The sequence below is a fragment of the Rhipicephalus sanguineus genome, chromosome 4 (assembly GCF_013339695.2).
Source record: "Rhipicephalus sanguineus isolate Rsan-2018 chromosome 4, BIME_Rsan_1.4, whole genome shotgun sequence".
Lineage (NCBI taxonomy): Eukaryota > Metazoa > Arthropoda > Arachnida > Ixodida > Ixodidae > Rhipicephalus > Rhipicephalus sanguineus.
In genome coordinates, this window is record NC_051179.1 from 22,394,914 (window position 1) to 22,410,030 (window position 15,117).

The following is a 15,117-nucleotide window of genomic DNA, read 5'->3' on the forward strand; positions in this document are numbered from 1 at the left end:
TTTCCCTTCAAAACAAAACAGAAAGTGTCTTGTTCCACCCAAGGAATCATATCTAAAAAAATTTTCCAATGTGCAAAGCATGATCAAAACCCCACCATGACAAGCGGCTGGGGGGTTCTGGAAAAGCCATGGGGTATGAGGCTCAAGCGACTGGCTGCTCATGTCTTTTCAGTCTTTAGGAAGAACCTTCTAGATGTTAGGCAGCATGTTACCCTGGGTAATAGGTTGCTATGCTTGAGAGAATACCTTCAAAGTAGTCCAGGACTGTAATCTTCAGTTGCACCCGTTTTGTGTCTCCTTGCAAGAGTCTTTTTTGTGTTGGTGCTCTTCAGATGAGTTGCATTTGCCTTGCGTAAACGCAGAGAGTCTTTTTCTAGGCTGTGGTCCCAGGGCACAGCCGAGACAAAAGTTTGAGTAAACAACATGGTCAATTACAAGGCCAGTGTAGAGCTCAATGATGCAGCCCACACCTATGTGTGAGCTCCGACCTCGCGTCATCCATGAGCCGTCGAACACAACATCGATGTTCCCTATGGGGTTCAGGAAGTCTGTATACAGCTCTTTTATTACTGCCACACTAGCAGCTTCACTTTCAGTCGCTGTGTTTTCGCAGGCTTTCACTAAACTTTTTAGGTGTCCCTGAAACGTCTTGTGGTGCAAGCCTCGGTGCGAAAGGTTCATACACGCACAAAAGTCCGAAAGGGCAGTAACACCTTTGCCTATCATCTGTATCCCCTTCATGGCCCTCATGTTGACTTCGAAGGGAGTGATGGTGGCAGTTCCGCTCACTCTCGGAGAAGAAAATTGCTTCTTCTCGAAATCACAACTGCTGCAAGAAAAAATAAGCTTTACCGCAAGGCCGTACTCCTTGTCCGTTGCCTTCCTCACGCTGAGACTTTTGGCGTTGCATTTGTCGCACTTCGCTTGTGCAAAAAAGTTATTCAAAACTTTCATATCGACGAGCAAAAAATCGGTCCCGGCGTCACCGGTCTGGCACTCCGCGCTTACTCCAAGAAGGTCGAACTTGCGCTGGGTAGCCGACTTTCCAGACAGAACGGTCTTCGTTTGCGCCGATCTCTCAACTCGCTGCGCCTGCTCCGCCGTTGAGTAGTACGCGGCATCAACCCGAAGTGTTTCGCTAGTCGAACTTGGTCCCACGGTGTCGTCAGTTGAAGTTCCCGGCAGGTCCAAAGGGTCCGGCCGCGACTCCAACTCCGCTGCCGACGGTGCACTTGTAGCCGGCGCCTTCTTGTTCCAAGCCCGTTTTTTACGGCTTCCAAAAGCTCGTTGCGTCGATGGTTTCAGACGAGAGTCTCCAGGCATCTCGATCGCGTGGAAAAACTACCGGCACAAAGTAGAGACACGGTCCGTCGAGAAACACGCACGATCGCAAAAGCAGGCGCACACAAACGGACAGCCACGGCGGAGAACCAAACACAAAGAAAAAAAAAAATGACGTGTCGGTCGCGCCAGCCAATGGGAGACTCGGAAAGGCGCGCTTGAAAAGCGCGCCGCGTGAGAGCCAATCAGTGGCCTGGAAACGACCTTCAGAAAACCCGCGACGGCGGCCGTTCTGCTTGAGCGACGCCATTTTGAGATGGCGCAAAATGTGCACAAAGAAAACAGCTTCAAATCTAGCCCAAGATGGCGGCGCTCGGCCCGCTGCAACGCTCATGGCGCGCGCGGGAAGTTCGAACAAATTTCGTCCTTTTGGGGACATTTTAGTGCTGCCGGGGTGCTTTGAAAGCCGATTTTATCGCGTTTCCCGACCGAATTTAGCATTAGCAATTTGAGAGTAGGTGCTCAGAAGTACAAACGCCTCGAAAATAAGCTTTGCGAAAAATCGATTTTTTGACCATTTTTGACCGTTCCAAGACCCGCGTCTCCCCTTAAGTCCGCGCACTGGCAGAAAAGGCGAAAGCTCGCGTCATGAAGCCGCAAAACTTTTCAATTTGCGGACGAAGTCGCAAACGCGATATCTGTAGCAAGTGTGATAACGACGACGCTTTTCCCGACAGGAAACTTACTTTAAAGCGCACTTGATGAGGACGCGATCGTACGTTCCACGCGTAACGCGCTGCCGGCAAGCGGCCGCGGAGCCTTGCCGCCGCCGGTGCAAAGGCTACTCCGTCGCCTAGGCAACCACCATCCTTCCCCACTCGGCGAGCCCGCACAGCGCTGCCGCGGTCTTTTTCCTCCCTCCGCCCCTCGTTCGTTCACTGTGCGTGCCCTCGCCCTTCGTAACGACCTCGTCGCTCCCTCCCCAACGGCGTACCTCCTTTGAGAACTGCACTCGCTACCGCGTTTGTCAGAAATATTTTCCCGCAACCGCATTATAAGCGGTATTTCATCATGGGGGACTGCACAATAAGCGGTATGCGTATACATGCGGTTCTATGGGAGGGTGAACGGGAGTCGAAAAAGACCGCATTATAACCGGTCCTGCACTATATGCGGTTACGTTATAAGTGGTCTGCACTGTACAATAGACCTGCAGCTGTTACATTCCTCATCGTTAAGCCTCCATGTTCCTCTACTTTCTTGTTCAGATAGAAGTGTGATGTGATGCACGTAATGGGCTCGACTCTTGTGCGGGATGTGCCCGTTAAGAATGTGCGTCTTTTCTTTTACAGTAAATGCAAAGACGACTGTGGTTGCTCCCATGAAGTCCTCTGGTGCTACATCGACAACGGAGTCTTCCAGCCAAAGAAGCCCATATTACCTGGCAAGTTTCTTAGCGGCAAATATTGGTCCAGTACAGTTGAATCCCTTTGTAAGGGGCACTGATGTAAGAGACACCAGTGTGCCTACATCGAAATAGAGGTTGATCAGAAAATGAGAGTGTTGTACCCTGTTTATGAGAGCCGCCTCATGCAGTAAAACCTCATTGATACGTTCCTGTTTCGTACAATTTCCTGGTGTCAACGTTGAAGTTATCTTCATCAAGAGAAACTGCACAATATTATAGTGAATTTGGATTGTACGTTGTCCTGGGTAGTACGCTTCTGGCCGCGCACCGTATTTTCTCACACGTAACCCATGCCAAGGAATGGAAAAATGTGCTTAAAAAAGGGGGGGTGAGGGTTATACATAGGGGTTATATGCATACTTATTCTTCTTTTTGTAAAGTTAGAAGTTAAGGGTATGGGTTATATGCAGGGGAGGCTTATATGCGAGAAAATATGGTATTTTTCAGAAACTCGTGAAAGGGTCTACTGTATAAGGGACAAGAACCGCTCGCCAGTGTGCGTTTCTTTATAAAGGGGTTCAATTGTTTTATTGTCCCGATTACTTATGTTACTCAATCGAGTTGTTGACAATCTCTGTTGTTCTTGCCCCCCACAGGACACACTTGAAAGCCGACGGCGGCAGCAGCGGCGCGAGAAGCTTCGCCTCCTGGGGCACACGAATGCGTTGCGTTGCGCGGCCTGCCCGACATACGGCCGAGACCTGGTGGAGGCAGTGACGGTTGTGCACGACACGCGGCCCGTGGTGCGGAGCCCTTGGGGCGGAACGGGATACGTGGCCTGCCTCAATGCACCGTCCCAGGGGGAGACGCAGCTGTGGCGGTACACGCGCACCCTACGCTCTATGGTGCGCACACCGCCGCAGCTGCTTGATGAACTCCGGGACATGGTTGACAGGTGTGTGATTTCTCTCGAAGCGTCTCTTTTGGTGTCGGCGTTGTTTCAGCGTCTATTGTTGCTCAAATGGAACAACTGCCTTAACACGATTGATTTCTTACTTGAATTATTGCACCCCTGTTAGTCTCTCAGTAAACAGAACTCTTGTTACACAAAACACGTTTTCCTGGTCCCTTCAGATTCCCTTTACCGAGGCTGCTATAGCCGCTTTGATAGCTTAGCAGGTAAGGCACAACATGTGCTTGACGTGCCGAGGCATGTGAAAACATTAGTGTGCGCACGTTTTTAAGACCAAAAAGGGGGTCGCTGACGATTTGGGCAAGAAACCCCGGACTGATACAGTAAAAGCTCGTTAATTCGGATTTCACGGGACTGGAAAAAATGTCCGAATTAACCGAATGCCGAATAAACGAATAAACAGGAAAAACAACATTAAAATCAAGTTGCAGAAGCATACCTTTATTTGCTGAAGTATTTTGTAATGGTCGTGTGCGTTTTCGCGCAGATTCCGGCTGACATTACAATTTTTCTTAACTCTTCTAAACAGCCAACAGCACGCAAACTGTTGCAAGTGCTCAGGCAAACGTCCTCTAAAGCGCCTCCGAGACTTCCCGTGAGGTGCGATGAAGTCACGACATCATTAATAATTTCTTGATTGGGCAGGAGACCAGTCGTGGCGACACAATCATCAATCGCGATGTAGTCCTGAAGGGTCATATTTGTGGGCAGGACAGCATCGAAGGTCGGACAGTCATCGTCGGTGGACTCTGCTGATAACTCATCGATGCCATCGTCAGCTACTGCCGCATGCCCGGGCCTTACATGTAAACACGGTCACAACGGGGGAAAAAAAAGAGAACTCCGCAAGAAGAGACGGTGCCGACACAACACAAGGGAAAATGCATGGGAAAATGGCGTCGGAGGCGCATTGGAGCGAAGAAAGAAGACGCCGACGTTCGGTGACGCTGCGATCGCCCCCACTAGTTGATGACGATGGCGATGTCACTTGGGTTTCGGTTTTGCTCCAGTGGTGCCAGCGATGCTTTACCACACTTTTGTGTAGCGGCAGCCGTCAGCATTTGTCCGAATTAAGCGGTGCGGAGCCCAATTCTGACGAATTAACGAAGGTTTGGTCCCATAGATTAACATGCACTTTGGCCGGGACCAATAGAGCCGTCCGAATTTCCGAATTAAGGGGAGACGTGGGTCTTGAAAAAAGTTTTTTTATTACTTAGGTTAACCGAATGAAAGTTAGTACACTTATTCAGATTTTTCTGCAGATTCCAAATCTTCAAGTAGATTTTTATTATCTGCATTAGAACAAAAGATATGAGATTTCTGAGAGCATATTTCTTACGGTACTTTTTGGCAACTTTGCTTTGTCAAACACAAGAACAAAGTATGTGGCAAGACTGCCAGAGAGCTCGTCTAGCCGATGATGCTAATTTTATTGTTTTCATCAAACTTCGAATGCAAAGTAAATGCACGCAAATATGAGCGAAAAATTTTTGCTTCATACACTTTATGATTATTGAGAGTTATCACTTGGTAAACAATATTATAAGAAAATAAATAGCATCATCGGCTAGATAAGCTTTCTGGCATTCTTGCCACATACTTTGCATTTGTGTTTGACGAAAAGAAGTTGCCAAAAATCCCCGTAAGAAATGTGCTAGAAAACGTTGTAGAAACAGCATATCTTTTGTTCTAATGCAGCTATGAAAAATCTACTCACAGATTTGGAATCTGCAGAAAAAAACTGAATAAGCGTATTAAATTTCATTCTGTTCACCCAATTATTAAAAACACACTTTTCAAGACCCACGTCTCCCCTTAACGGGTGTCGAATTAACGAGCTTTTACTGTATTAGAAATTTTTCACCCCGCAAATAAATGAACGTTTTCTTGATTTTGGGTATTTTTGGATGATATCGAATTTTGGGGTGAGACAAATGTTTTGCACGACCCCGCAGAATTCGTATCAGCGAGGTTACTGTGTGTCTTTTGCACCAGCAGCTTGAGTGCTTCTTTCTCAGTTCTGCTGACGGCCTCTGCAGAAATGCGAGCATCTAGAGATTGTTTGCCAAACTGCCTCTGTGCTTTGGTTTCCAGGTTTGTCTTTGCGGTGCCGAAAGTGACTGCACCGCGGATCGAGATGCGCGTGTCACATCCATCGCCGTCCTCCATCAATGCCGAAAGGGTCCTCGAGGAACGACTCAGGGATGAGTTGGGTCCTAGGTGCGCCTTCCTGCACCCCGTCATGTGCAACCTGCAGACGCAGTTTCCCGAGCTGCGGCTAATACAGTACGACTGTGGTAAGAAGGCCTTTATAATTGTAACGTAGACTGATTTTGAATTGATTTGTACAGCGCAAAATACAAGACGGAAGACAAAGAAGCACACACAGGCGGTGCTGACTCTCAACTGAGGGTTTATTGCATGTTGGACGCGGGTACACATTCACGTTAGTATCATTTGCAATAAACCCTCAGTTGAGAGTCAGCGCTGCCTGTGTGTGCTTCTTTGTCTTTTGTCTTGCAGTGTACAAATCAATTCAAAGTGAATCAAGAACAAGAAGCCCGGCTGTCCATTTTGTAATGTAGACTGCCTGCATGAATTGAACTGCTGTATGTGGGAAGCAGCTGTTTGCCTTATCGAATGCAAACATGGCATCAATGTATGACCACTCATTAAACGTGTGCAGCTTTCTGGCACATTTTGCACATTGCCTTAGTTGTTGTGTAAATGGAAACTGCTGTGCTTTATTCATTACGGTTGAAGGTCATCTGTGTAGTAGTGCTACGGTCACACGGCTCTAAACGAAATGACTTGTACAACTGAAGGATTCCCTACTTATTGGCTATGTTGAGAGTGTTACGATGCACAACCTTTTGAAATGAAGTGCACAACCTGTTAAGGGAGACTCTGGTCTTCTAAAAAAAACTTTTGTTTATTGTCATATTCAAATGAAATTTTCAGGCAATGTATATTTTAACCTGCTATAAACAGATATGCAATCCATTTTTTCTTAGCTCAAGTAGTTTTTGAGATATTAAATAAATAATGAATGATCAAATTGCCCAATTGTTCTGCAATTTAATCATTGAATATCTTAGAAAACTTGATATGGCCATATTCTAGAGCAATCAAGGATCACAACTAAACCATTACTGTAATTTTAGCTATATTTTTATAAAAGTTATTGCCATCTGTAATGTAATGGTTGGGAACATGAAAATTTTTATCAGTTTTATCAGCATATAAAAAATTTTCTCTTGACCAAGTCCATAATTTAGTAGTGTTATTGTGTATAGGAACTCATAAGCTTTCAATTGCAACAAGAATCATTCAAATCTGATCACAAGATCAAAAGATACTGTGGGCAACAGTATAGCACATAGGCGAAAAACGGATTTTGAGAAAACTCAAAAAGAAGTTTGAAGACTTGGTACAGGTTTCTTCTTGCTACTAAAAAGCAACAGATGGAAGTCCTTTTCGCTCTAGAAGCCACCAGGCACATAATCACTATCATTTTCTTTCACACGCCTCCTCTCCATGGCATTCCTGAAGTTTTCTGCTCGGGTATGCTTCTTGTCACATGCCGCTAGCCGCCGCTGGTCCTTTTCTAGACACCTTTCAACATCTGTGCTGCCTTGACTCAAATGCAGCTCCTTCAAAATGGCCTCAGAGGCACGTTTCTTTCCGGCATTGAACCAGGCGACTGCTTCCGCAACAGCAGTTTCGACTGTGAAGAGCGAGGCGTGTTTGGTTTTTGGCACAAGCGACCAGATTACTGAATGGAGGCTCTCATTTGAATTCTGAGTTTTGCCTCGTTGACAGCGCTCCAACAGCTTCCGATCTGAGAGGCGAGTGTACACTGGGAGGAGGGCTTCAGCAACGTATTCAGGGAGGTTGTACCGGTGCTTGGGAGGAGCCTGCTGCCTTGCCACTGCCTTGTTGTGTGCACACCATGATTCTTCGCCTTTTGGGCACCGTGAATGTTGTGGCTTTGTATCTGTGGAAGTCACATGATAGTACGTGGCAAGGACAGCATTCTCCATCTCATCAATGTTTCCCTGGTGTGCCTTGAGTGCCCAGCCGTAATAATTCGTAAGCTTTGTAACAAGCTCAGCAGTGAGCTTGCCTTTGCCACCGAGGCTTGGCCGACCTTCCCCTTTGCTCTTCTGCAAGAGGTTTCTCAGTGCAGCATCCATTCGTTTATGAATGTGATTAACACAATCCTCCTTTTCGATGGGCACAAAGCCATACACTTTCTCCTCCTGAAGGCTGTTGAAAGCGCGGCTATCTCCGTCGCACAACATCGTTGTGTAACGCAGTCCATGTTTTTCAAGGGACCGGCCAAACAGAATTTTGGCAGCCTCCACTTCCATTTGGCCAGGCTTGCTCGAAGAGTTTTTTTGGCACTTATGTCGGGCTCGCCACTCACTGTATCGTGGGTCGCCGTCCTTGGGGCCGATTTCGCAACCCAAACAGAAGTTCGATAGAACTTTGAAGTCCAGCACGTATCCCGAAAAGAGTTCGATCACAGTTCCCACACAAATGTGTGACAGGTGTCCACGAGTGAGCCAAGTCCCGTCAAATGAAACTGCGATATTGCCGGGGTTCCCGAAGTTCAGTTCGGAATAGATGGCCTTCACAGCTGTCGCGCACTCACTCATGACGCCCGCGGATGCATTCACGGCGGCAGGGTTCATCTTTGTTTTTACGTAGTTTTGGTAGGTTTTGTTGTGCATACCGCGACGAGAAACGTTCAGCGCCGAGAAAATGTCATTTAGCACGGTCTGCCCATTGCCCGTGCTCATAACTGCCCGAGCAGCAAGCACATTCACCTCGAATGGGTTGCAGGTCGCATTCCCCCCTGCTCTCGGCGAGCTCCATCCGGTGCTGACATCTCCACAGACGGCACAGTTCACCACTATTTTAACTGCCACTCCGTACTCACGGTCGCCTCTTGAAACGTTCAAAGGGCCGGAGCAGAATTCGCACTTCGCGCACCGAAGCAGTTGGTTCAGCAGCGGTAGGCTTAGCAGCGTAAACTCGGTGCCGCACCCCGCCGCTTCCGAGGAATCTCCGATAAGCGACTACTTTCGGCGGGTAGCTGACAATGAAGACAGCTTCTGACGTTGCTCTTCTGCGCGATGCTCAATAGCCACTTTCTCAGCTTCTGAGACAAGGAGCGTGTCGATGCGCATTGTCCTCGACGTGCCGTTGGCCACAGGCATCGCTTGCGCGGCCGCAGCTTCGGTGGATGTCGTACACCCGCTGGCGCATGTCGCAGAGCTCGTCGCCGTCGATCCACTCGATGCTGCTTTAGGTATCCGAGACCGACGCTTGTGTTTTTTGCCGTAGGCATGAGCCGTCGCGAACTTGCGTCGCCCGCCAGCCATCGTCGCGTCCGAACAATTTTTGACAAGGCGTCTCGCATTGTCGGGCAGACGAAACTCCGGTCGTCCAATCAGAGAGCAGGATTCACCCCACGTGGTACAAACGCGCCAATGCCGTGCGAGTATTTCCTCTTTTTCGGTGACGTGCAGCTCCATAGTCGCCAGACCTAGAGGTGTTTTCTCTCTAGAAACGGAATGTAGAAGAATTCAGCTCTCGAATGATTCCAAAATGGCCGCGCTGCGGCCAACGGTTACCGCAGACGACGGCATCGAATTTGCCTGTTTTCGGGGGGCGTTTTCGAGCGAAAGCGATCATGAAGCTCTCTTTAGAGCGCAATAACAAAATAAATACTCGGCGGAACGCGTTAATATCGCAGCAATAGATTCTCTAGGACGTCTAGATTGCGAAAAAAAATATTTCAAAAAGTCGATTTTTTGGCGATTTTTTGTTCTAGAAGACCCGTGTCTCCCCTTGACATACAGCTCAGACCACTTATAACGTAACCGCTTACAGTGCAGTACCGGCTATACACTCAAACCTCGTTATAACGAACACGGATATAACGAATTATCGGTTATAGTGAAGTAAATGAAGAATAGTCTTGTCATAGCTACAGTGTTATAAATAAATGTTTATAGCGAATTTTCGGATATAACGAAGTTATTTTCGTGGCAGATGCGACTTTGTTATAATGAGGTTTGAGTGTAATGCGTTTTTTTCGGACTCCCGTTTTCCCTCCCATAGAACTCCATGCATACGCTTACCGCAGTCCCCCGAGAGGAAAGACCGGTTATAATGCGGCTGCCGGAACGTTCTCGGAGATGTGAGGGAGCGAGCGTGCTACTCAGCGGATATGTGCCAGTGGGGGAGAGAGCGGCGACGGCATTATGAAGGAGGAGGGGACGTGGAACGGATGAACAAGGAGCGGGGGGAGGGAAAAAAGGGGGGGATGGTGATGGGAGGCAGCAGCCCGGTGCGGGTGCGTGGTGTGAGGAGGGGGAACGGTTGCGTGGCCGACGGAGAAGCTTTTGCCCCCTTCACTTTGGCCGCTTGACATGCGCGCTCCGCTACAAATGGGCGCCCGCATCCGCATCAAGAGCGTGTTACCACTGTTTGTCTCCGTCGAGAAAATAGTTGCTTCGTCGTAGAGCGCAGATATCGCGCGTGCGACCTCCATTCCCCCGCAAGTAACAATGCTTTGAGACGCGATTGAGCTTTCGCCTTTGCCACCAACAGGCGGACTTACAAGCTTGGAAGACTTTTTCAGGATAGTTGCCGTGGCTGTTCTCCCGACTGCGAACCGAAACTTTGTTTCACGCGTGATGCCCCCGGTTTAGCTCGTGAGTGCAATCTCTTCTACGCCCAATCTCAGTGTTGTCTCGGGCAAGCTTCTCGCGACGGCATGCCAAGTTGCAACACGCACGCTAGGCCTAACAAACGCTAGCTGCCATATGTCGGTGGCCACGGACTACAGAAGTCGTGGTTTGGTGCCGAGTCAATGAAACATTTTGTAGTTGTTGCATTTAGAAGGGGTGAATTGCACCTTTAACGAAAACGCGGGCGTGCGTGTGAAACACTTTAGTGGTGGTTTGTGGTCGCCACGGTTTTCGACATCGCGCACGCGCAGTGTGTTACTGTGGCGACTTCCCGTTACGGCGCATTTTTTCCGCGTTCTTTATGTCGGCACCGCAGCTCTGCGGACGCTAACTGTTCAACATTTTCAAATGTAAGCGGATGCAAACTTATGTCCCACTCGCATGCCTCGATAGTCGGAATCGCGCACCTGCCTGTTGGTCATGTTTTGCGCACGTGCAACCTTTCAAAAATGTTGATTTGGTTATAGTGCGACTCCGGTGACTTACGTTATAAGCGGTCTATGCTGTACTTTTTCTCGCATATAACCTGCCCTGGCACATAACTCACACACCCAGCTACAAACCATGAAAAAATGAGAATTAAAAAAAAAAAAAACAGAGATCCCTGCGTATTCCTATGAAGCCACCTTCCTTGTATTACCGGGAGGTAGTGCCTTGAGGCCAACTCCCGCACCTCGATTTTAGCTTTGAATTTTCTGTACACTTTGTGTGAGTTATACGCGGGATCGAATACCGGCCGCGGCGGCTGCATTTTCGATGGAGGCGAAAATGTCTGAGGCCCGTGTACTTAGATTTAGGTGCACGTTAAAGAACCCCAGGTGGTCGAAATTTCCGGAGCCCTCCACTACGGCGTCTCTCATAATCATATCGTGGTTTTGGGACGTTAAACCCCTGATATTATTATTATTGTGTGAGTTATACGTGAGAAAATACGATACGCTAAAGGTCTTGCATACATGGTTAAGAAAGGCGAGTGGTTGTACATAATGTATTCTCTTTTCCACTCTTGCTGTGAGAAACAATTGGTAAATAAGAAAACAAACGCAAAAGGTGGCACTGGTGGCAATGCAACCTCGAAGTTTGCACACCAGCTAACTTTGATGCTATTGATTTTGATGCCATCTGCTAGTCCCTGCATAAATATTTATATCCAAGAACGAACAACATCATGCACTAAGAAAGCTGGAAACTTATGGCAAATTTCAGGTAGTCTCATTGAACCACTGTGGCCAAATCATGGAAAACGCCTATGTTGGGAATGCTGGGGTTGGGTTTTGACGTGAAATTCAAAAATGAGGCTTCTGATCTTCGTTTTCTATTAGAATAATAATTAATCCCACCCATGTTCATGGAACTAATGGCACTTAAGTCCCCGGGGAACGATTAATCTTTCTACACTGATTTGGGTTGTTTTGCTTTATACCGCTGTCACGCAGGCACTTACGATCGCGATTAGTGCTGCTGCTGTACGGTCACGTTTAATTGCGATCAGGCCTGATCGCAATCTGGTGACAGTTTGGCTGACAGGTGTGCTGTATTCAATTAAAATTAGTTTGGGTTGTCTAGCAGCGACCATTCTTGATCACAATCAAGAAATCCGATCTGGATGTGCCCTGATCGCGATCAGAAGTGCCCGTGTAACATTGGTATTTAGTGTCCACATAACGACGGCGCCTTCCCTGCCGTGTTGTGATTTACAGGCAAGCTCCAAGTTCTGGACAAGCTCCTGTGGCAACTGCGGGGAGGCCAGCACCGGGTGCTCATCTTCACCCAGATGACACGCATGCTGGACGTGCTCGAGCAGTTTCTCAACTACCATGGCCACACGTACCTGCGGCTGGATGGCAGCACGCGCGTGGATCAACGCCAGGCCCTGATGGAGCGCTTCAACGCCGACCGGCGAATCTTCTGCTTCATCCTGTCCACCCGGTCGGGGGGAATCGGCGTCAACCTGACGGGGGCCGACACGGTGGTTTTCTACGACTCCGACTGGAATCCCACCATGGATGCGCAGGCACAGGACAGGTGCCACCGCATTGGCCAGACGCGAGACGTCCACATCTACAGGCAAGTTGGTTGCGTCTGGAGTGCTCTAGATAGTTATTGAATACTTGAGGGGCTGCCACTAGGCAGGAGCAGTGTATGAAGTGTATGAGGCAGGGAATTTGGTTGACGAATTAGTTGTAGGGTTGTGTGAATAGGGATTTTTAAAACCATATCATAGTGGAGTCAAATAGTGCCAAGAGCTAACATAAATCAAACATTGAATACTTTTTGAATAGTTTTTGAATGTTGAACAGCTTTTCTTACAACGATAATGAAACGAGGTTCACATACTAGTATAGTCCAATGCACTTATAACAATACTAGTTTTCGGGTGAAACATGCTCTTTCAATAAATATAAAAATTTCAATTTGTCGGTATGTAATGTTTGGTGGTGCCATGTGTGACCTACCAATGGTTGAAAATGGCTGATTTTGGAAATAGCTAAGGGGTTACAGTCAGCCACCTTATGAGGAGCAAGTAGCAGTACAAATGACCTTGTAGTAGAGGGAATGTGCGAGAGATTGTACAAGTGGCGTAGGGTCATCGTCATCGGCTGGAGAGCCGACAGTGCGTTTGGGGAAGGGCACGAGACGGCTGGACATATGACAGAGGAAGTGTGTGTGCGTGCATATGTCACGGAAGACGAGAAGATGAGAGCCAAAGGTTATTCAGGCGGACCTCCCGTGGCAGGAATCCGAGCTGTTATGAATGTAAAAGATCCTTAGCGGAAGCTGTGAAGTGCTATCTGTGAAACACAGTGGTTGTTCAAAAAACTATATTTTTTGATGTCTCTGCCATTCCTTCTGTGTTGCCCTCTGCTGTAAATCTGCTGCGTAATATTACTAAGCGGTGTTTGCCGCTTTAGGGCACTATAGTCTGGTTTGGCTGTACCAATTGTAAAACTTCCTACATTGTGACTTCAAAAAAAAACTTTTTCATCTACTTTATTACTTGTACATGACATGGCTGGCTTTTCCCCCTCATCTTTTATTTTTGTTTCACTAACTTAGCAGCTGAATCTCTGAGTGACTGCTTTTTTCTTTTGTTCAGGTTGATAAGTGAAAGAACCGTTGAAGAAAATATCCTGAAGAAAGCAAACCAGAAGAGGATGCTTGGCGACTTGGCCATCGAAGGAGGCAACTTCACCACAGCCTTCTTCAAGCATGTACGTTGGCGGTAGCATCCACTACTACTTTAATTTCAAAGAGGTTTACAAATACTTCTGTGAGTTTGACAAATAGTGTGATGGGAAATTTCACTAAACATGTGAGCACTCTTTGAATTTGGTAGAGCAAATCGGACATCCAGCCGGAGTTAGCATTATGTCACTGCTCTTGCACATGGGGGGTTACTTGGGCCGCATGCTTTCTTACGTGCAGAGTGGTTGTAAGGAAGGGCTGTTCTTGTTGCATTGCGTTCCACTTGCATGTGGGCTAGTGAGTTTGGAAACTTGTTCCAATACATAGTCTTCACTGCAGTGAACGGTGACGGAAAATTGTTGCAGAGTTCCTCAGTGTATCCGAATCTGAGTGTAGCTGGCCCTTTCGCTCGTTTCTCACCTCGGTGCCGTGCCACGGAAGAAGTTGCAACCTCTTCGCCCATTATTTATTTATATATATTTTTTTTTTTCAGAACACGCTAAAGGACCTATTTGGCACTGACTTTGACCTGGCAGTTGCCGAGAAAGGCGAAGAGTCACAGAGGGAAGACAGGCCGGCCGATTCGGAGAGGCCAGAGAAGTTTTCCTCTGTGGAGTTCGAAAAGGTACAAATGTGCTGCCAACAGTGCTGGCTTGGTGAAACAGGCTTGTTAATTGTGTGTGGGAGGAAGGGGGTGAAGAGGGGGAGGCATGATCTTACATAGTCGTACAGAGCTGAACACACTTGTCTAGAATGGTGGAGTGGCGCATTTCGTACTGTATGGCTGATGTGTATACCTATAACACACTGTTTCAACTAGCCCACATTTGAGCCTACGCGGCTACCAATGATGCATGCTCAAATGTAGGCTATCCCAAACCTCATGTTATCTGTAGATGCTGCCTGTGCAGTCTGGAGCTTGCCGCTGCTGTGTTCTAGACAAGCATGTTGAGCTCTGTACAGCTCGATTGTTGGGAGCCATGGTGGAATGAAGACTAAAACTTGACATGGCTGACATGGAGGGAAGAATTTTCAGTGCAACTATTTTTTTTTTTTACTTAAGGGGAGACGCGGGTCTTGGAACGGTCAAAAATGGTCAAAAAATCGATTTTTCGCAAAGCTTATTTTCGAGGCGTTTGTACTTCTGAGCACCTACTCTCAAATTGCTAACGCTAAATTCGGTCGGGAAACGCGATAAAATCGGCTTTCAAAGCACCCCGGCAGCACTAAAATGTCCCCAAAAGGACGAAATTTGTTCGAACTTCCCGCGCGCGCCATGAGCGTTGCAGCGGGCCGAGCGCCGCCATCTTGGGCTAGATTTGAAGCTGTTTTCTTTGTGCACATTTTGCGCCATCTCAAAATGGCATCGCTCAAGCAGAACGGCCGCCGTCGCGGGTTTTCTGAAGGTCGTTTCCAGGCCACTGATTGGCTCTCACGCGGCGCGCTTTTCAAGCGCGCCTTTCCGAGTCTCCCATTGGCTGGCGCGACCGACACGTCATTTTTTT

At 47.8% G+C, this 15,117-nt stretch overlaps 1 protein-coding gene across 1 annotated transcript in view; it reads left to right on the top strand.

Moving 5' to 3' along the window:
• LOC119389596 (helicase SRCAP) overlaps nucleotides 1-15,117 on the top strand; it is a 77,137-nt gene that overhangs the window by 47,130 nt on the left and 14,890 nt on the right. The window contains 6 exon segments of the mRNA XM_049414487.1: nucleotides 2,634-2,725; nucleotides 3,346-3,644; nucleotides 5,757-5,959; nucleotides 12,127-12,493; nucleotides 13,524-13,638; nucleotides 14,106-14,237. Coding sequence (XP_049270444.1) covers nucleotides 2,634-2,725; nucleotides 3,346-3,644; nucleotides 5,757-5,959; nucleotides 12,127-12,493; nucleotides 13,524-13,638; nucleotides 14,106-14,237 — 1,208 coding nt within the window.